The sequence below is a fragment of the Tachypleus tridentatus genome, chromosome 11, assembly GCF_004210375.1.
Source record: "Tachypleus tridentatus isolate NWPU-2018 chromosome 11, ASM421037v1, whole genome shotgun sequence".
NCBI classification, from domain to species: domain Eukaryota; kingdom Metazoa; phylum Arthropoda; class Merostomata; order Xiphosura; family Limulidae; genus Tachypleus; species Tachypleus tridentatus.
In genome coordinates this window covers 34,686,802-34,711,760 of record NC_134835.1, presented here as the reverse complement: position 1 = coordinate 34,711,760, position 24,959 = coordinate 34,686,802, and the positions used below count along the sequence as shown (strand labels likewise).

At 32.1% G+C, this 24,959-nt stretch overlaps 1 protein-coding gene across 1 annotated transcript in view; it reads right to left on the bottom strand.

Moving 5' to 3' along the window:
• LOC143231910 (retinal homeobox protein Rx3-like) overlaps positions 1-21,231 on the bottom strand; it is a 38,225-nt gene extending 16,994 nt beyond the window's left edge. Inside the window, exon 1 of the mRNA XM_076466736.1 lies at positions 20,769-21,231. Within this exon, the coding sequence (XP_076322851.1) occupies positions 20,769-21,108 (340 nt within the window). The 5' untranslated portion in view covers positions 21,109-21,231. The remainder of the gene's footprint in view (positions 1-20,768) is intronic.
• Between the last annotated feature and the right edge of the window lie 3,728 nt (positions 21,232-24,959).

Here is a 24,959-nt window from a genome sequence, read left to right as displayed (position 1 = left end):
GTATTAACCCGTGATTCGATATTTTTTAGGTAACTTTTCAGTGTGGAAGACCGTGTGCGAATTCACGTATACTAGTTTATACGAGAACAAAGAAATGAATAAGTGAGTAGTATATTACGAGAACAATGAAATGAATAAGTGGCTGGTATATATCATCATTCAATAGGATATTACCTGGTAACGATACGTGTAGAAATTCCACATATATTTATTTCCATAATAAATTATATCTGTCCTGATAAACTTTCTTTAACAAATAGAAATGGTTCAGTTATTTTTCTAGACATTCAGGCATAACATATTGATTCTTTATGAATTGTATAATTTTATAGAAGTATTTCATTTAGTTGAACGGTATTACTTCGAATTACCTATTTAGAGAAAATAAAATTTAAAGGAAAATTTCGGTACTAGTTAATTCGCTTCATTGAGTAACTTTAAATCAATATAAAAAGTTTTATTTATTTCTTTGACACAAATAACTTTATTTTTTTCATCAACCATAATGTAAATGACACTTTAATCTAGTAGTTTAGATGTAAGTAAATCTAACATTCTACAAACTGTAAACACTCGTTTCTGTGAGAGAAATAGTAATAACAAAGTAGTTACAATAATGAGTACATTTTAGTTACAATGATGAGTACATTTTAGTTACAATGATGAGTACATTTTAGTTACAATGATGAGTACATTTTAGTTACAATGATGAGTACATTTTAGTTACAATGATGAGTACATTTTAGTTACAATGATGAGTACATTTTAGTTACAATGATGAGTACATTTTAGTTACAATGGTGAGTACATTTTAGTTACAATAATGAGTACATTTTAGTTACAATGATGAGTACATTTTAGTTACAATGATGAGTACATTTTAGTTACAATGATGAGTACATTTTAGTTACAATGATGAGTACATTTTAGTTACAATAATGAGTACATTTTAGTTACAATAATGAGTACATTTTAGTTACAATGATGAGTACATTTTAGTTACAATGGTGAGTACATTTTAGTTACAATAATGAGTACATTTTAGTTACAATGGTCAGTACATTTTAGTTACAATAATGAGTACATTTTAGTTACAATGATGAGTACATTTTAGTTACAATGATGAGTACATTTTAGTTACAATGATGAGTACATTTTAGTTACAATAATGAGTACATTTTAGTTGAAACTCAAACATTTTTAAATCAATCTAGTTTTACATTGCTGGAAGAATCTGAAACATCAAAATACTTTTGTTTAAAAGTTGAGATATGGAATATTACATTATATATACAGTACAATTATCCAACATATAACAATATGTAATATTACATTACGTATACAGTACAATTATCCAACATAAAACAATATGTAATATTACATTATATATACAGTACAATTATCCAACATATAACAATATGTAATATTACATTACGTATACAGTACAATTATCCAACATATAACAATATGTAATATTACATTACGTATACAGTACAATTATCCAACATATAACAATATGTAATATTACATTATATGTATGGTACAATGATCCAACAGATAACAACAAACAATATGTAATATTCCATTATATGTGTGGTACAATGATCCAACAGATAACAATAAACAATATGTAATATTCCATTATATGTTTGGTACAATGATCCAACATATAACAATAAACAATATGTAATATTCCATTATACGTACAGTACAATTATCCAACATATAACAATAAACAATATGGAATATTCCATTATATGTGTGGTACAATTATCCAACATATAACAATAAACTATATGTAATATTCCATTATATGTGCAGTATAATTATCCACACATATAACAATAAACAATATGGAATATTCCATTATATGTGTGGTACAATTATCCAACATATAACAATAAACTATGTGTAATATTCCATTATATGTGCAGTATAATTATCCAACATATAACAATAAACAATATGTAATATTCCATTATATGTAGAGTACAATTATCCAACATATAACGAGAAGCGATATGGAATATTTCATTATATGTACAGTACAATTAACCAACATATAACAATAAACAATATGTAATATTCCATTATATGTGTGGTACAATTGTCCAACATATAATAATAAACAATATGTAATATTCCATTATATGTGTGGTACAATTATCCAACATATAACAATAAACAATATGTAATATTCCATTATATGTACAGTACAATTATCCAACATATAACGAAAAGCGATATGGAATATTCCATTATATGTACAGTACAATTATCCAACATATAACAATAAGCAATATGTAATATTCCATTATATGTGTGGTACAATTATCCAACATATAACAATAAACAATATATAATATTCCATTATATGTACAGTACAATTATCCAACATATAACGAAAAGCGATATGGAATATTCCATTATATGTACAGTACAATTATCCAACATATAACAATAGACAATATGTAATATTCCATTATATGTACAGTACAGTTATCCAACATATAACAATAAACAATATGTAATATTCCATTATATGTATGGTACAATTATCCAACATATAACAATAAACAATATGGAATATTCCATTATATGTACAGTACAATTATCCAACATATAACAATAAACAATATGTAATATTCCATTATATGTACAGTACAATTATCCAACATATAACGAGAAGCGATATGGAATATTTCATTATATGTACAGTACAATTAACCAACATATAACAATAAACAATATGTAATATTCCATTATATGTGTGGTACAATTATCCAACATATAACAATAAACAATGTGTAATATTAAATTGTGTGTATGGTACAATGATCCAACATATAACAATAAACAATGTGTAATATTCCATTATATGTACAGTGCAATTATCCAACGTATAACAATAAACAATATGTAATATTCCATTATATGTACAGTACAATTATCCAACATATAACGATAAGCGATATGGAATATTCCATTATATGTACAGTACAAGTATCAAATATATAACAATAAACAATGTGTAATATTCCATTATATGTACAGTACAATTATCCAACATATAACAATAAACAATATGTAATATTCCATTATATGTACAGTACAATTATCCAACATATAACAATAAACAATATGTAATATTCCATTATATGTATGGTACAATTATCCAACATATAACAATAAACAATATGGAATATTCCATTATATGTACAGTACAATTATCCAACATATAACAATAAACAATATGTAATATTCCATTATATGTACAGTACAATTATCCAACATATAACAATAAACAATATGTAATATTTCCATTATATGTACAGTACAATTATCCAACATATAACAATAAACAATGTGTAATATTCCATTATATGTACAGTACAATTATCCAACATATAACAATAAACAATATGTAATATTCCATTATATGTACAGTACAATTATCCAACATATAACAATAAACAATATGTAATATTCCATTATATGTACAGTACAATTATCCAACATATAACGATAAGCGATATGGAATATTCCATTATATGTACAGTACAAGTATCAAACATATAACAATAAACAATGTGTAATATTCCATTATATGTACAGTACAATTATCCAACATATAACAATAAACAATATGTAATATTCCATTATATGTGTGGTACAATTATCCAACATATAACAATAAACAATATGTAATATTCCATTATATGTACAGTACAATTATCCAACATATAACGAAAAGCGATATGGAATATTCCATTATATGTACAGTACAATTATCCAACATATAACAATAAACAATATGTAATATTCCATTTATGTACAGTACAATTATCCAACATATAACGAAAAGCGATATGGAATATTCCATTATATGTACAGTACAATTATCCAACATATAACAATAAACAATATGGAATATTCCATTATATGTACAGTACAATTATCCAACATATAACAATAAACAATATGTAATATTCCATTATATGTACAGTACAATTATCCAACATATAACAATAAACAATATGGAATATTCCATTATATGTACAGTACAATTATCCAACATATAACAATAAACAATATGTAATATTCCATTATATGTACAGTACAATTATCCAACATATAACAATAAACAATATGTAATATTCCATTATATGTACAGTACAATTATCCAACATATAACAATAAACAATATGGAATATTCCATTATATGTACAGTACAATTATCCAACATATAACAATAAACAATATGTAATATTCCATTATATGTGTGGTACAATTATCCAACATATAACAATAAACAATATGTAATATTCCATTATATGTACAGTACAATTATCCAACATATAACAATAAACAATATGTAATATTCCATTATATGTACAGTACAATTATCCAACATATAACAATAAACAATATGTAATATTCCATTATATGTGTGGTACAATTATCCAACATATAACAATAAACAATATGTAATATTCCATTATATGTACAGTACAATTATCCAACATGTAACGAAAAGCGATATGGAATATTCCATTATATGTACAGTACAATTATCCAACATATAACAATAAACAATATGTAATATTCCATTATATGTACAGTACAATTATCCAACATATAACAATAAACAATATGTAATATTCCATTATATGTATGGTACAATTATCCAACATATAACAATAAACAATATGGAATATTTCATTATATGTACAGTACAATTATCCAACATATAACAATAAACAATATGGAATATTCCATTATATGTACAGTACAATTATCCAACATATAACAATAAACAATATGGAATATTCCATTATATGTACAGTACAATTATCCAACATATAACAATAAACAATATGGAATATTCCATTATATGTACAGTACAATTAACCAACATATAACAATAAACAATATGTAATATTCCATTATATGTGTGGTACAATTATCCAACATATAACAATAAACAATATGTAATATTCCATGATATGTGTGGTACAATTATCCAACGTATAACAATAAACAATATGTAATATTCCATTATATGTACAGTACAATTATCCAACATATAACGATAAGCGATATGGAATATTCCATTATATGTACAGTACAAGTATCAAACATATAACAATAAACAATGTGTAATATTCCATTATATGTACAGTACAATTATCCAACATATAACAATAAACAATATGTAATATTCCATTATATGTACAGTACAATTATCCAACATATAACAATAAACAATATGGAATATTCCATTATATTTACAGTACAATTATCCAACATATAACAATAAACAATATGTAATATTCCATTATATGTATAGTACAATTAACCAACATATAACAATAAACTATATGTAATATTCCATTATATGTACAGTACAATTATCCAATATATAACGAAAAGCGATATGGAATATTCCATTATATGTACAGTACAAATATCCAACATATAACAATAAACAATATGGAATATTCCATTATATGTACAGTACAATTATCCAACATATAACAATAAACAATATGTAATATTCCATTATATGTAGAGTACGATTATCCAACATATAACGAAAAGCGATATGGAATATTCCATTATATGTACAGTACAATTATCCAACATATAACAATAAACAATATGTAATATTCCATTATATGTAGAGTACAATTATCCAACATATAACGAAAAGCGATATGGAATATTCCATTATATGTAGAGTACAATTAACCAACATATAACAATAAACAATATGTAATATTCCATTATACGTACAGTACAATTAACCAACATATAACAATAAACAATATGTAATATTCCATTATATGTACAGTACAATTACCCAACATATAACAATAAACAATATGTAATATTCCATTATATGTATGGTACAATGATCCAACATATAACAATAAACAATATGTAGTATTCATTTATATGTATGGTACAATGATCCAACATATAACAATAAACAATATGTAGTATTCATTTATATGTATGGTACAATGATCCAACATATAACAATAAACAATGTATAATATTCCATTATATATATATGGTACAATGATTCTATAAACGTTTAGATAGTATATAATAAATGAATAAATATATAAACCATCACGAAATATCATGATTATTAAATTTTCAAATAACTTCTTTATAAATACTTCCCTTATGATACTCTATGTATTCCAATATGTCTTCTTCTTCTGACAAGTTTGGGACAATAATTTACATATGAATGACAAACGTTTTTTTGTGTGTGAAAATGGAACATAATTTATCTCTCAACTTTTGCATCAAACGTAAGTAGAATTAATGAAATATTGTAAAGGGGCTAAAAGAAACGGATAAACGATATTATGGTTTTATTTAGCAGGTGTTCCGTTTTGATCAGTGATAAGCTCAAGGGTATCATTACGCTGTAATTCTGGGTTTGATTATCTTGGGACAGATTGTGTAGCTTTGTTATAAAACGCGCCATTATTTAACAGATTAAAAACATCAGCCGTGAATAGAGTTCAAAGAAAGACAATTTATTATTGTTACCTTGTTTTTTGGGCTGTGAAGCTGAATTTTAGTAGTAACATACGAGTGATGTATATACTACAATGAAACTAACAGTTATTTAAATTATAGCATGCATTACCGTTACATTATCTAAAAATAATTTTAAAATGTAGTGTTTAATATTTACTGTATAACCGGTTTATTTAAATTTTATGTACGCTTTATTTTATATTTTCTGTTGCTATTTATAGGGCCCGGCATGGCCAAGTGGTCAAGGCACTCGACTTGTAATCCTTTCAGCCGTGCGGGTATTGTAATGTTACGGTCAATCACACTATTCGTTGGTAAAAGCCCAAGAGTTGGCGGTGGGTGGTAGTGAATAGTTACTTTCCCTCTACTGAATTAGGGACGCCAGCGCAGATAGCCCTCGTGTAGCTTGGCGCGAAATTCAAAATAAATAAAACAAGCTATTTATCGTCCCTATAAACATGTATATAATTTCTTCATTCGTATCAATTAAAACGATAAAAAAAAAAACTTGTAACTGTTTACCCCTGAAGAAGAAGGGTCCACCTTTCGAAAGCGCCTGGTTTATAGGATTTTTATCTTTTCGTGTTAAGCCTTCTTGAACCTACGCGTTTTCTGACATCTTATTACAACAATCTGTTATAAATCTATATAAATCCTTGAAAGAACTCTCGATTACAAGTCGCGTTATTGTTAAAATTTTTAACTCATATTTAAGATTGAAATTAATAAAAATAAGCTATCTGTCCACTTCTTTCTTTGTATACTTCAGCACATATATCTAACTATCAGCAATTACTCACATTCTTCAACAGTTATGTAACTTTAATCATTTGTCTTCCACTTTTTGGTTTATAATATATCATCACACTACTATATCTGTTTCCGTTTTCACAAAGAAAGGCTGGAGCAGCTGATTTCATGACTTATAAGCATGACTGTCATTCTGTATGCGTCGGTTATTTGTAAATTATTTTACAAACTATCACTCTAAGTAATTAAATTTATAATTTTCGTGAAACAAACTTAACCCACACAAAAGATTGGCTAACTCCAGTGAAACTCTTGTCGAACTCACTGAGACATCTTCCAAAGATCACGTGGTTTACACCGCCATATTAGACGTTAAATTCGTACACTAGCCTTACGTAATAAATTATTCGTTTGGTTTCTAATATCGTATGATCTGAAGTTGTAAACCGATTTGTACAGAGAAAGCTAAGTCAAGAAACCGAGTCGCCGAATGGTTTCGGGTTCGTATATTTTGCCAAAACCGATGTTTACGCCATTGACAGTATACAAAAATATTTCAAATCTTATATTAACAATGACTGGTATGTTTGACCTCCAATATGGCGGCGTTGAAAGAAACGGGAAGTTCTAAACCTCTATTGAACTTTCATCGAATAGTGGATCGGGTTTTCAAACACAAAAACAAGAAAATTAGTTAGAATATGGAGAAGCAAAAATTCATAGAAAATCCAAAGCCTATGTTGTAACATTCGCAGTGTAAGAACTACTGATGAAATGTTTTTTTTAATATTTTAATATATTTCGTTTCACCTTTTTATGAAAATGTTACCTTCCATTTTTCTTAGGCCTACTAGTTTAATTTATTTTGAAGAAAAAACAATTTATCTTCTAATTAATTAATTTTTATTGCAAGAGATGAAGGCGCTGTCGCGTGTAACGTCGTCTCTGCATACCATCTAATTCTTCATTCACCAATTACGTGTTTCTCGCCAAGAAATATTATTTCTTGTACGAAGACAGTGAAAATGTTCATATAATTTATATACCTTAATTAGAGATACGACATTTGTCTTCTTCTGTACCCGATTAACACTATACACGAACGTCTAAAGGTAGAGTTTTATTGAATATAATTTTTCATGTCGTGTTTTGAATCAAGGATATATATATATAGTGTTGTCTGTCACGTTGGGTTTGGTAGCACACAGCACTGTTGATGTAAATGAGTAAATGAGGGTACAAAACGTTGTATTGAAGTGTAAAACGTTGGGTTTTGTAGCACACAGCACTGTTGATGTAAATGAGGGTAAAAAACGTTGTATTGAAGTGTAAAACGTTGGGTTTGGTAGCACACAGCACTGTTGATGTAAATGAGTGAATGAGGATAAAAAACGTTGTATTGAAGTGTAAAACGTTGGGTTTGGTAGCACACAGCACTGTTGATGTAAATGAGTGAATGAGGGTAAAAAACGTTGTATTGAAGTGTAAAACGTTGGGTTTGTAACAACCCACCCCGTATTAAAAATGTACTTGATATATATATAAACAAAATGTACTTCAAATTACAAAATTATTAGATACGATTAATCTCGAAATATATGTGGAAAACTAGCATAAACGAATTAATTCGCTGTGTTACACAGTTGTACCCTGAATAAAAACAAAAAATCTCACAGGATAACAAAAGAAAACAAAACAAAAAAACTCGGAATTCGTTTAATTTGACACAGTTTTTAATTTACCATTCAACACATATATAATGACCGATGAGAACCTCCAAAACTTAAGAAACATTTTATAATCCCACGTTGTAACTCGTATCGTGGGAGCCTTTTGTAAAAATACGCAGCGTACTTTATTTCATGTTAATGTGTTTTGGTTTATGGCTTGAATATTTTATGGTTATAATATAATTAACTAGAGGTCGGGATTTGCTGTTTTTAACGTAGTCCTTCCTCGTGATTTTGTTTATTAATTTAGCTTCATTTGGATATAAATTATTTAATTTCACTATATATATATAAATAAATATACATATATAAAGGGGACCTGAATTTTAAATAAATCTTTCTAATATTAATAATGGGCTTGGCATGGCCAAGCGCGTGACGCGTGCGCTTTGTAATCTGAGGGTCCCGGGTTCGCGCCCGAGTCGCGCCAAACATGCTCGCCCTCCCAGCCGTGGGGGCGTTATAATGTAACTGTCAATCCCACTATTCGTTGGTACCAAGCGTTGGCGGTGAATGGTGATGACTTAGCTGCCTTCCCTCTAGTCTTACACTACTAAGTTAGGGACGGCTCGGTGCAGTGGGCTAACAACCTGCTCACTTAAATACTTGTTCATGAAACCGCAAGAGATTGCGGCCCTATGTTCCCTGATGGAATCGAGTGGTAAATACAAAATATTAATAATAACACCTTTTTACAGAAAACGTTGCCCAAAATCATCTCGACAAAACTAAGATTGGTAACGAGGAACAAAACATGCCAACTTTTGTTAAAGTCAGGGGATCTGTGAGTAAGTTCCGTTATTAGAGTGATGCAAGTGTCGTTGTTTGTTTTTGAATTTCGCACAAAGCTACTCGAGGGCTATCTGTGCTAGCCGTCCCTAATTTAGCAGTGTAAAACTAGAGGGAAGGCAGCTAGTCATCACCACCCACCGCCAACTCTTGGGCTACTCTTTTACCATCGAATAGTGGGATTGACCGTAATATTATAACGCCTCCACGGCTGAAAGGGCGAGCAGGTTTGGCGCGACGGGAATGCGAACCCGCGACCCTCAGATTACGAGTCCACGCCTTAACTCGCTTGGCCATGCCGGGCTTGATGTGTCGTTGAAATGGAACATTCGATAAGCTGTTGTACAAGAATAATCAATGGACTATCTGCGGTGTGCCTACCGCGAGTATCGAAACCCGGTTTTTAGCGTTATGATTCTTCAGTCTTACAGCTGATCCAATGGAGAAGAGAAACAAAAGTCAACTTGAAGTTTCGTTGATACATCTCAAAAATCGTGCTTGTAGAACACTTCACTTTTGTATGTGGTAAGCCATCCTTCGTTATCTTTACTAAGTTTTAACAATTTATTATTAGTCATACGTATTTAAGACAGACAGCTGTTTAGTCCCAGTAGAGATGTCCACAATATAGAAGGAACTTGAAGCTCTAACAAGATTTAAGAAGATTAAGATGGTGGTAGAGAAAAGAAATTTCTCTATGTCAACTTTTATCTGACATGTAAAGAATTTATCAATGTCAAAGAACGTCCCTAATATCGATTATTTTAAACTCTGTATGTATTCTCAGTATAGTCTCCGTTGGATTAACACTACCCAGTTCAAGCTCTATGTTATCACGAGTGAAAGCAAGGTATTTATATGAATGTAAATTATACGTACATATATATATATATATATAACCAGGGGGAAAATCAGGGGCTCTAATTGTACAATCTAAGCAGAGGTGTGGATCTGTAATGATTTTTGTTTTGTTTTTTACACTACGTAACTTTGTTGTAGACATGCATCAGAAGCTCAGGTAATTAGTTTCCGAGAATTTAGGTAGTGGGGCATGGCTTATGAAAGGTTCATATTATTAACAATACATAAATCCGTGTATGAACAATTATTGTGAGATTAAGCGATTGAATCGAATTTTACGTCATGTTTAAAACCGCGTTACGATTAGCTGAAAGCTGTGTATAGGTGCCTTTGAGATTCTTTCCACCTACTAATTAGTCTACGACTAATAGTACAGCAATTAAACAAAATTACAAGTTTTACCTTACAAAACCTCGTTAAAATACGTGTGGATTTTTCTTTTTATAAAGTGAAATAAATGTAGAAAAAGTACTTAAAGTTACGACTTTCTGAAAATCAAATTATTTGTTTTATTTTACAAAATACAAACCAAGAAACCACATGGAAATTAAATTACGTAGACAAAATAAACAAAAATCTGAACAGCATATTTTCTCTTGTTTAATCATTCGGGTTTATTCTAAAAGAAAACTCTTGTTAAATGTTGGTTATCTCTCAAGTAGAATAAATATTAATTTCACCAGCTCAGATATAAGCAAACAGTTTGTCAATTTCACAGCAAAAATACTTGAAAAATAACAGTAACTCGTGGAAAGCAACAATATAGATATTTAGAGTATAATACCGTGTTTATCACACATTTTATTAGCCTCACAACTTTACTCTTTATCTAGATACGTGTGTTTGTTATTAAATACAAAACTACACGAAAGGCCAACTGTGTCTGTGCACATCACAGTTTTTAGCGTTATAAGCCTTCAGATTTACCGCTGAATTAAGATACGTCAAGGATGCAATCTATAGATCTTTGTGTCAATTTATTTTCATGTTGCTAATTGCAACTGAGAACGATAATCTTAATTAATTTTCGAAATACCATTGGAATGATTTTAATTAGTGAATACTTTAATTGCATAAATAAGATCCGAAGTCATAGGTTTGTTAAATGTTTAGGTTGTACAAAACTCTCAATAAAATAAATGCTTTTAAAAAAACTATAAACATTATAAAATTAAAAATTAAACTTTGTGGAAATAGTTCATGTTATTTCTTTAAACAGAAGCTTATAATGTAACCAGTTGCACCAGAACACATGACCTTGTATAATCAGTTTTATTAAGATTCGTAATGGTATTGTATAAAATTGTTCATAATTTTGTTTTGTCATTTATACCATGAACATGTCATCTCACATACATATAACATATTGTTGTGGGGTCACTGTGATCAGAAGTTATTATTATATTGTGTTATCATTCATGTTATAGTGTTATTTATGTCTTGAATTTATTATGTCGTTTATACCATATACCATGATCTTGCGGGCTCAGTTATAATGCGATTGGTAACAAAAATAGTGTCAGTTATACTACGAAATTGTAATGTAACTTATAACACGATTATGCGATGTCAGTTACGACTCGTTGGCTTCAGTTTTGTTTTAAAACCTAAGTATAGAAGACGGAAAATCTTTTTTCTTTCAACACGCAGTTGCAGTTATTAAAGGTTTAAAACCTATTACTTGTACTCTTCATAAAGTTTCACTGAATCGAGATGAAAAAGATATATATATATCATGATGCCATTATTGACGATATAAAGATATATATATCATGATGCTATTATTGACGATATAAAGATATATATATCATGATGCCATTATTGACGATATAAAGATATATATATCATGATGCCATTATTGACGATATAAAGATGTATATATCATGATGCCATTATTGACGATATAAAGATATATATATATATATATATCATGATGCCATTATTGACGATATAAAGATATATATATATCATGATGCCATTATTGACGATATAAAGATATATATATTATGATGCCATTATTGACGATATAAAGATATATATATTATGATGCCATTATTGACGATATAAAGATATATATATATATCATGATGCCATTATTGACGATATAAAAATATATATATCATGATGCCATTATTGATGATATAAAGATATATATGTCATGACGTCATTATTGACGATATAAAAATATACATATCATGATGCCATTATTGATGATATAAAGATATATATGTCATGATGCCATTATTGACTATATAAATTGCAGACCTGAATCATAACATATTTGACTGAATTATATAATAAAACATTGACTATATCATCAGTTTTCAAACTACTGATGAAAGATGTGGACAAAAACATTAATAATTCAACTAGTAACAACATGGTTGGTGGTTGAGACATTACTTTCGAATTACTAAAAGGTGTGAATAATTACATCAGAGATTCAACTAATGAAAAAGTTAGTTGAGACATTCTTTTTAAATTACTAGAAACATGAATAATGACATGAGAAAATGAACTAACAGAAACATGATTCAACTAATGGTTGTTGTTTTTTTTAATTTCGCGCAAAGCTACACGAGGGCTACCTGCGCTAGTCGTCCCTAATTTAGCAGTGTAAGACTAGAGGGTTTGTTTGTTTTTGAATTTCGCACAAAGCTACACGAGGGCTACCTGTGCTAGCCGTCCCTAATTTAGCAGTATAAGAATAGAGGGAAGGCAGCTAGTCATCACCACCCACCGCCGACTCTTGGGCTACTCTTTGACCAACGAATAGTGGGATTGACCGTCACATTATATCGTTCCCACGGCTGAAAGGGCGAGCATGTTTGGCGCGACGAAGATGCGAACCCGCGACCCTCAGATTACGAGTCGCACGCCTTAACACGCTTGGTCATGCCGGGCCAAGATTAGAGGGAAGGCAGCTAGTCATCACCACCCACCGCCAACTCTTGAGCTACTCTTTTACCAACGAATAGTGGGATTGACCGTCACATTATAACGCTCCTACGGCTGAAAGGGCGAACATGTTTGGTGCGACCAGGATGTGAACTCGCGACCCTCGGATTACGAGTCGAACGCCTTAACCCACCTGGTCATGCCGGGCATCAACTAATGGAAACTTGGTTGTGGTATTATTTTTGTACTATTAAAAGACATGAACAATTTCAAAATGAAACAGCTTATGTTTAGAATCTCGAAATATTATTCAAGGTTAGTTTCGTCACATGACCACATTATGGATACCATATTTTTCTTTGATATCTTATTCCAGAATTTTAGCATATTCATTTTTGCATTACAAAAAAATGTTTTTCTTAAATATAAAGTGTAGTAAAGAAAAGCGATTATAAACCTTGAAAGTAGAAGTTTACGACTTAAAGTCCCGAGTTTATTTTTCGGCAAAAGCTTTACAAATAAAAAAATATTATTGGAAAGTTCTTGACTTTGATACTAATGAAATTAATTTTCTATTATGTTTCCAAAGTTCCAGAATATTAACCAAACATGCTCGCCGTTTTAGCCGTGGGGCGTTATAATGTGACGGTCAATCCCACTATTTGTTGGTAAAAGAGTAGCCCAAGAGTTGGGGGTGGGTGGTGATGACTAGCTGCCTTCCCTCTAGTCTTACACTGCAAAATTAGGGACGGCTAGCGCAGATAGCCCTCGTGTAGCTTTGCGCGAAATTTCAAAAACAAAAACAAACATTTTCGTTTTCCGAATAAAATCCTTTACGAAGAACAAAAACTGATACCCATAATTCCAGAATGGACTGTTCCTTCATGTTGTGGGTAGCAATGTGAATGACGTGAGCTGCTTTTCTAAAAAAAAAAAAAATGTTTTGTATTCGATTAGGACGAACAGCAAGAAATAATTATTGAAAGGTGCGCTTTGGAAAAAAAAATGTGATCAAACGAAACATCGACTGCACGAGGAAAGTGAAATAGATAATTTCCTTCAAGTCAACTTTCTGAAGGGAAACAAACGCCAACTAGATCCTGTAGAATAAAGTGGTTGAATTTTTTATTGTTTTGTTACTGTGCTACATACGCTGTAAGCTGTGTGAAATAAAACGGAAAGTGTCATCTCCGATGTTCCTTCTCGATTCAGACTGGAAGATCTTTTATCGATAAAGTGGGTTATTCGTCTTATTTGTTAGTTTCGTTAAGCACAACGCTACTCGATGAACTATTTGTGCTGTTTTCACCACGAGTATCGAAAGTCGAGTTTTAGCATTATGAACCTTCAAACATACCATTACTCTATTGGGAAGGTACAACTTGTATTAAAATTAGAACTTGATAAAACGTTATTTTAAAATTTGTAAACTTGGTACAATGACAAAATCACGTGTGTCAACTGATATTCAAGGTTTTTCTGTTGTAAATAACTAAAATATTGAGAAACCTGAGAAATAATATCAATGTAAAAGCTAAATAAAAAATAATTTATAAGAATTGAATTCAGTTTAGTAGCCCCCTGGTGGCTCAGCTTCAAGTCTGCGTACTTATGAAAGTGAAAGAAAAACACGTTTCGGGCTGGGTATGGCTGAGCACGGCTAATCCACTGTGTAGGTTTATGATTAAATACAAACAAACAAATGAATTTAGTATTCTTTTAAAATATATAATATTGATTGCTATGTTAAATTTCGAACGTTGTAACTTGAAAATGTATCTTAAACTAATTCAGAATATACGTTATCTGTTAATTATAATTATATTATTATAAGGCACGACCTATATAATATAATTATAACGTGTGTTACTTTATTTAAGTGAGTTACGGATTTCAAATATATATATACACACAGTTCATAAATATACATTTTTGTACATAATTATATACATATTTGATAAACATATGTATTTGTATTTGTTTTTTGAATTTCGCTCAAAGCTACGCGAGGGAAATCTGAGCTAGCCGTCCCTAATTTAACAGTGTAAGACTAGAGAGAAAGCAGCTAGTCATCACAACCCACCGCCAACTCTTGGGCTACTCTTTTATCAACGATTAGTGGGATTTACCGTCACATTATAACGCCCCCACGGCTGAAAGGGCGAGCATGTTTGGTGCGATCGGGATTTGAAGCCGCGACTCTCAAATTACGAGTCGAACGCCTTAACCCACCTGGCCATGCCGGAGTCCCATATCTACAAAGAAATAAAACGTTACTTTAGTAACTCTAGAATCTTGTTAATTGTTATAAATTTTGCTGCATTGTTTTTTAAAATGTTTAACTCTTCTTTCATTTAACAGTAAGATTGAATATTAGAGTGTAGGCTTTGAGCACCGTAGACTCATTTTATCTTTCCAAACCATATACATGATGAGCCATATTTAAAACAAAAATAGTATACCTTCAATGAACAGTGACTTCGTCATCAGACAATGTCTCGTAGGATGTGAAAGCTCTAGTCAAGAACAAATGAAGCCCACCATGGCCAGGTGGTTAAAGCGCTCGACTCGTAATCCGAGGATCACGAGTTCGAATCCTCGTCACACTAAACATGTCCGCCATTTCAGCCGTGAGGACGTTATAATGTTACGGTCAATCCCACTATTCATTGTTAAAAGAGTATCCCAAGAGTTGGCGGTGGGTGGTGATGATTAGCTGCCTTCCCTCTAGTCTTACACAGCTAAATTAGATATGGCTAGCACATATAGCCTTCGTGTAGCTTTGCGCGAAATTCAAAACAAACCAAACCGACTATTCGTTGGTAAAAGAGGAGCCCAAGAGTTGGCGGTGGGTGGTGATGACTAGCTGCCTTCCCTCTAGTCTTACACTGCTAAATTAGAGATGGTAGCACATTTCGCCTTCGTGTAGCTTTGCGCAAAATTTAGAAACAAACGAACAAACAAGAACAATGTTATATACATATTTTCCTTTTTTAATTGTTAGATATGAATATAGCACGTTTCATAACATCTGATGACAGTCAATAAATGGAAAAAAATAGGGGTATGGACCTTGGAAAAATATGTATAACAAGCTGACTACAGTCATTAATAGTGTAGCACCATGGGATGGATCAGAAAAATGTGATAAAAGGGAACAAACCTTGTAAAAACACTTACTACAATCATTAGCAGAGAAACACCAAGGGAATGGGCCTTGGGAAAATCTAATATAAACTCATTAATCTTAATAAAATTTGTACTCTGTTTCTTGAATTTAAATTCAATAAAGAAACAGTTTAATAGGAAACAAGACGATAAATAATTCATATTTACTGTGCAGTAAAAATCAATAGTTTATTGATTGGATAAAATAGAGGTAATTAACACACACTATGTCGGAATGCTATATTAAACACCACACTTCTGTAGTAGTTTCATAATGCAATATGTGATACGTATAGATTTACAAAATTTATTTTAACGTCTTGGAGCGGGTTTAACCTAAGATCAAAGTCTGGATTTTAGAGCTGACAAGTCGGGCTCGAACCTGTGCAAAATGATAATACATTATCTACATTTTAAAGCGGGGGTGCGTTATAAGAGTAATAGTTAATCCCTTAGTATGGATGCAAACCCTCTTTGTTAACCCAAAGACGACCAAAGAAGGTCGAAAAGTTGTTCTGTTCTTTATTTTAATTAAAGTTTTAATACTCTTACCCGCCATCTTGAAAATACAGGGGTAAGGGGATAAGATTCTGCTGACCGGCTGTTTTCCCTTGGGTCAGAATACATTAAATAAAATCCAGAAACATAGCTTATTTTCACCCATAATTATACTGCCGTTTTAACGTTTTGTCTAAACTATTTATGTGCTAAATTACTTGTCAGTACATGATTTTTGTTGGTTGCAACGCTTCCTAAATAACTCGTTAGTCACTTATGAAACATTAACCAACCAGAGCGGTAATCAGTTGAGCGAATACTTCAGCCACGGAGGGTCGATCATTTTCGGCCCTCAAAACACAAAAGAGGAAATAAAAATGTGTCATATGTTCGCAGTTATAAACAAACACAGAAATGTTTTGAAACAATAACGAGGTATAATATGTCCATCACGTTTAAACAACACCAGTCATTTTGCCTTAGTTTTAGAGCAAAAATAACTGAAAAATCGGTCCCTACATTAACAAATAGGTTGGTTTTTTTTTTTTACTTTCGTGACCTTTCTGTGACCTTGATCCTCAAGAAAACTAAGTTGGGTCATTATCCAGCTACACACCAACTTCTGTCCAAATCCATACCAGCCGTTTTCGAGAAATTCCAAATCCATACCAGCCGTTTTCGAGAAATATTACTGCCAAACACACACACACACACACAAATGTATCTCAGAACGGCTGGTATGGGTCTTAAAACTTTTATTGAAAAGCAGAGAACAACGTTTCTATCTTCCACAAGAGTGAAAACATAACCTCCACCACCTGAAATGACGGAGGTAAAATCACAACTATTACTGTAGTTGTCTCCACCAGTTAATACTGAGATTTCCTGAGGACGTTCCATAAAAAGGAGAAATTTCATCCAGTTATTTTAAATAGTTCTTAACACTGATTGTTCTAACCTAAATTATGTAATATAACAGTGTAAACAAGTTGATCGTTTGACTATCACTGAATGATTGATAGACTTATTTCAGTAGATATTACTGATCTATCATATAAGATGTATCTAATGTTTTTATTTTATATTTATATCATATATATATCTCATGTAAGAATTTTCTGATTTTACTACAAACTTTTGCACATCTAAAGCTACTTCAATTCTTAACACTTTTTTAGATATTAGTTAACGGTATTTTAATCCCATATTTTAAACTACCAACTATATTAATTTTAACTTTTAACAAGTGTTTCAATTACCAGCTAAAGTTGTTTTAACATTAAGGTATTATTTAGTCATTAGTTTAAAATATTTTAACTGTTAAAAACTTTTGATTATTAGATAAAGGTATATATATTTTATTTGCAATGTGTGCGTGTGTGTTTTCTCATAGCAAAGCCACATCGGGCTATCTGCTGAGCCGACCGAGGGGAATCGAACCCCTGATTTTAGTGTTATAAATCACTAGACTTTAGGCTGTACTAGCAGGGGACAGTAATAAAAAGAATTTTAATATCATAATTGTTTAGTTACTCATGTCATTATATGTACCTCAAAATATATTTTTGGATACTTATTAAAGAGTTCCGCTAAAATCAGCCTACTGTGGCTTTACTATAAGAAAACACACAATAATTAAAGTTGCTTTAACGTTAAACCTTTCTTTTTAAATTAGCAACAGTTCCTTGAATCGAAGGAGAGAATTTATTTATTAAGTTTAAATAATAAGTTTTATATGACATTTATTTAGTTGCCAATTTAAATTATAAAAAAAGAGCAAATTATTTCTTTTAAAAATAATATTAGGTATTAAGTTTAGAAAATAAAACAGCAATTAGCCATCAAGCTAAAAATTGATTTGTACAAATAAATAAAACAAACTTAGAGGTCGCTGCTACATTTTGTTCTAAGATCCTTCTTATGCTATTTTTGTATCTCAGGACAGCTGGTATGGGTATTAACACTTTCACTAATAAAGCAGAGAACAACGTCTTGACCTTCTTAGATCATCTTCAGGTCGTAATGTTGTTCTTTGCTTTATTAATAAAAACGTTAATGCCCATACCAGCCGTTCTAATATATATTTTTACTTCAAGTGTTTCTCGTCTTTATGGAATGTGCTATTTTTTTGATTAAGTTGTTTTAGTTCAAGTGTGAAAGCTTAAAATTTGCTATTCCAAACTGCTAATCACTTTCCTTGTTGTATTTTATGTCATAGCACCTATTGTCCCATAAATTTTCCATAGGTAGACGATATCTAAAGACTAAAAGAGGAAACATCTCGTGTGTTAAACCGTAACTTGTTCGTATGTTATCTGTTGTGTCTACCGTGGGAAATTGAACCCCGGATTTTGACGTTGTATATTAATAAACTGACGACGGTGCAACTAGAGAACTAAAGCATAACCATCATTCCGTGTACATGGACGGTTTTGCTCCTGAGTAAAGTATCAGTAATTAATAGTCCTACATCCTGTTTTGTGAATAGAAATCGAGTATCTATATTTCATAGATAAAAATTACTGACGCCAAAACGCTCCTCACTGACATAGCGGCATGTCTGCGGACAGTTATACTGCTAGAAACTGGATTTCGATAGCCGTGGTAAGCAAAGAAAAGATGGCCCTTTGTGTAGCTTTGTGTTTGATAAATAAACAACGACAACAAAAATATAATAGATGGACGTTCACAAATGTACCCCGGTGGGACAGCGGTAAGTCTACTGACTTACAACGCTAAAATCCGGGGTTCTTTTCTCCTCAGTGGACACAGAAGATAGCCTAACATGGCTTTGCTTTAATACAAACAAATGCTCACAAATAAAGAATGCAAATAACTTGATACAGATTAAGTTCAGTGGGTCGATAGGAGCACAGATATGACAAGACCGAGAATAAATAATATTAACATATGACCAGATGAAGAGTCTAGCAGCAAAATACGTCAGAGACAGTTATATATTTCCTACCTTTGTGGTTTTGGTTGGTTTTAGAGGAGAAAATAAAAAGACGATAACCAGCTAATAAATGAAACCGTATTCTTCAAGCACTACACGCACGCTGGTTAAATTTTGAGTGCACTCGCGCGTGTAATATGCGTATATGTGCACGTGCTGTCGTGAGTTGATCACGCTCCCTTGTTGCACATGACCAATGTCAATTTCCTTCTTCGCTGAGGTCGCACTAATTAATAATTTTGCCATCAAGCGTCAGGCATTATTAAGGAAGCTCTGTATATGAACAAAAGGATTAGTATTATTTGAAGCCCACACTTTCAGCCCAAGCCCCCTCCCCTCCCCATACTATTTAATATACTTGGTTTCAACTGTAATTACGTATTCTATTCGCGATTCTTCGGGTCCATGTAGGAAAACCGAGTAGCATCGGGATTAGGTTTTAATATATTTGACAAGCAGTCTAAGTGGCAGTCTTCTAATTAATCTATAAAACTCTCACTCGTATCACTATCACTTCTATATATATAACCCTTATATAGGATATGTGTGTGACATACCTGTGTACTCAGCAACCCAGTACGGGTATGAGGCACGATCTTCAACCGAATTCAGATGGGGGTAGGATCGTACTTGTAGTAAATTCTTCTGATTTTGTTGTTGTCTTTCAGATAGGTTAAGGCCTTCCTCTGAAGACTTATGGTGTCGAAGTCCTAAGATGGCGTCTATTGAATATGCGTGAGCTGGCAGCTGTTGGTTATTATTATCACATTTCGACACGCTGACCAGTACATTGCTGGACCGCAAAGATCCTTTGTGACCTTCGATGACCTTGACCGATGTCACTTTGACCTCGTTGCTTTCACTGACCTGTTCAGAGGCTCTGTCGGCCTTGTTCATGGCTGCGTGTCGTCGGTTGTGGCAAACGTTTAGCACAAGCTTTGTGTTTACCTATAGTGCTCTTGTTTAAGCAAGAGTGTTAAGCCGATTCGGACCGCAGAGGTTATGTACACAGAAAGCTACGATCTCTCCCTCGAGCCAGCCGGATGAATCGGTTATCGCCGCGGGCAGCAATAAGCCCTCCACATTTTAGCGGCAGGAGCATGCACGCGTTTGCTTTCTCGTGATTGGTTGCTTCTTGTTATGATGACAGCAAGCATAATGACAACATTGACTTCGCCGCCAATCATGCTGCGTTGATTAAAAAAGCAACTTTTCCCCAAAAAAGTCTGCGGACCAACCATTTAGTGCCTAGTATTAACACCTTTAGAAATTAAACTGTGCACTCACGAAACCACACAAACCATTTGTTTATTACCCTTTAAGTTGATGCAGATAGCGTCGAAACAAGGAAATCAAAATGCGGAAATGCTCGTTTACTTTTGTTTTGTTCTTTCTTTCTCGCATCACTTGTAAAAAAAAAAAAATTCTAGTCATTTTATATTCCATAGTGATAAACAAAAAACACTTGCGACTTAAGTTTATAAATGTATAATGATTTATTAACATAATAATATCTTTACAGATGAGCCCTTTGTATTACATAGCCACTAATTTATTTAGTGAATCAAAATAAGCTGCCTTTCCTAGAAAAACATGCCATAGTAAGTTAATTACTGATAACAAAACACATAAGATTTTATAATATAATAAATCGAAAAAACAACAACAAACTTTATGGTGAATTAGAGACTAAAATATTTATATCAGTTACTAGGTCGTGTTCTGTTTTTCTACAGCCAGTATGTATATTTACCTCGCATAAACAAATAAATAAACGTGTATGTTTCGACATATAATTCACTCAGACATCATGATTCAAAACATTTAGTATTGCAAATACAACTGAAGAATGGGAACAATAGAAAATACCTCAGTAAGAGAGGCATCTGAAAATGTAAAACTCACAGCACAACAATCGGGATACACTGTTTATTAGAGTTAGCCTTTATTATTAAATAAAATAGATAGCCTGTTCAATCAAGTGAATGTTAAGCAAGCTGCAGTTCAGGGTTAACAGAAAATAATATTATTTGTTACGTTTCGCTGAATTACCTCTGTATAATAAATAAATAACAATAGAATGTTACCTTCCAATTGTGCTAAAGAAAACAAAAACAAATCACGGGAGACAACAATACGTGAAATAATGTCGTTTGAAAGAAAAGAGTACTGCAAGTTATTTATTGTAAATAACATAGTTGTGAAATATAACATCAGGGTTCGCTGAGCTCAAAATTAATATGGTGACTTTGGCATCATATTACGTTATCAAAGTAGCCAAACATTCTGAATTAATAACGAATCTAGTCTACACAAAATCTAGTGTGTGTCACGTCATGCTTTATTACTCGAAATAGGAATCATGAAAGCTAAAATGAATTTATCTAAATAGAACAGTTGCCTCCATTAGGCAGGAATGTGCAAGGAGACCGTGAAGGGGGTAGGCGTGAAACCTTATAAGTGTAGTAAATGTTGGTATAACAAGCCTAAAGTAAAGATGTAGTACAGGGCCAGTTGCCATAGAGGCAAGTGCATAAACTTTAATACTAAAGTAAAAATATCGATTCAGTTTTAAACTTAAATCATTTCTGAATTAAACTATTTTCTGCTTTTAATACACTCTTTAATCAACAGAGACTCTAAATTAAGAAATCGACAAATGTTTTTTTTTTTTTAAGTTTTGTTGCCTATGCATTTTACTTTATGCTTTCAATACATAACTAACAACAATATTAAGTTGTAATTTTGTTTCTAGACAGCATGACATAAAAGCCATTGTTGAAGCATAGTGCTACCAGAACTCAGTGGTTTTTCTATATATTAGAAACTGTTAGTCTATCTGATTTCTACCAGTAATTACTCTATAAATAGGCCACAAATTCATTTCATGAATGATCTTAATGTTGATGGGTCCGTAAAGAAATTTACCAACGTTTGACTGCCTCGAGTGTGTGTGTGTTTTCTCATAGCAAAGCCACATCAGGCCATCTGCTGTGTCCGCCGAGGGGAATCGAACCCCTGATTTTAGGATTGTAAATCCAAATACTTGCCACTGTTCCACGAGGGGACAAATTGAGGTATCTGCTATGTCCACTGAGGGGAATCGAACCTCTGATTATAGTGTTGAAAATCCAAAGAATTGCCATTGTTCCACGAGGGGACACATTGAGGTATCTGCTATGTCCACTGAAGGGAATCGAACCTCTGATTATAGTAGTGTAAATTTGTAGACTTACCGGTGTCCCACCGGAAGAACAAAGCTACACAAAGGGCTCTCTATGTTCTATCCACCATGAGTATTGAAAACCGGTTTGTAGCGTCACAAGTTTGCAGATATACCACTATGCCACGGGAGAGGGGTCTGCCTCTTTTTTGGTGAAGCTTGATTTTGCAAAATGTATTTATTTCAATTGCCATGAAATATGAGGTTGAAGTATACTATGGAGTGGGGTGGTAGTACTTGCTTCATCATTTTTGACAGGTTACACTCTCGTTACAAATAATCTGAGTGATAATAATACATCTATCATGAGTCAATGGACGTCTTACACAGGGTTAGTATATTAACTTGTTATAAAGAGTCAGTGCATTAACTTACTAAATGGAGCTAATGTATTAACTTATTATACAAAAAGAAGGTATTAATTGGTGACAGTGCTTTCTTAGTGGAAAAAAAAATCTTAAATTCACAAGGACTATCTGCGCTAGTCGTCCCTAATTTAGCAATGTAAGACTATAGGAAAGGCAGCTAGCCATCACCACCCAACGACAACTGCTAGACAACTCTTTTACCAACGAATAGTGTGATTGATCTTCACGTTATAATGCCCTCCACAGCTGAAAGGGCGCGCATGTTTAGTGCGACGGGGATTCAAACCCGAGGCCCTTAGATTACGAGCCGAGTACCTTAACCACCTAACCATGCCGGACCCTATTTCCATGTAATGTAAGTTATTTTGAAAGCCATTCCACAATCTTAAATGAGTCTGAAAAAATGTGAGGAAAAATGACTAAGTTATTAACTTGTCCTCAGGAGGACCAACAGTAAGTTTCTGGACTTACAAGGCTAAAATTAGGGTATCGATTCCCTGCTTTGAACAGCTTTATGCTACAACAAACAATCCAATCGAAACCTCGAATATTTTTAGTAATTTTCAATATAGAGGTATAAATTACCATCAAGAATTAGTATGGGGTAATGTATGGAGAAACCCACTCCATCAGATCCGGCTAGCATTAAGACTAAGTCTCTACCAACTGCTTATCCCACTCTGTTCGTTGATGACATATTTTTCTGACCCAAAGTCGGTATTGTCCTTTCACGGTTCGGTTTATTTTAAATTGTCTTGGATACAGAAGTTGAACACGTTTATATATATCAGCGATTGTATTGTAATTTAGGCGGCTTTTTATAGAAAAACAAGAAAGAAAAAAACAACTAGAATCGAAAGCCCACCAATAATGTAATTTATCGGTTAAATGTACGTATTGTAGTGTTGTCTATGTTGTAGACACAAGGAAGAAATTATCCACTAGATTTGAGAAGCACAGACACACTCAGTCTCGTGTGTTTGAACATAACTGTAAATGTCAAAATATCATTAGAATTCGAGATGTCAATGTTTTAGATTAAGGAAAGATTCAGTTATAATAAAACACTCCAACAAAATATAATATTTTATGTTTTTTAAAATAAAACTAGTTAAACGCTGTATAGATTAACCTTATATAACCTGTTCATTAATCCC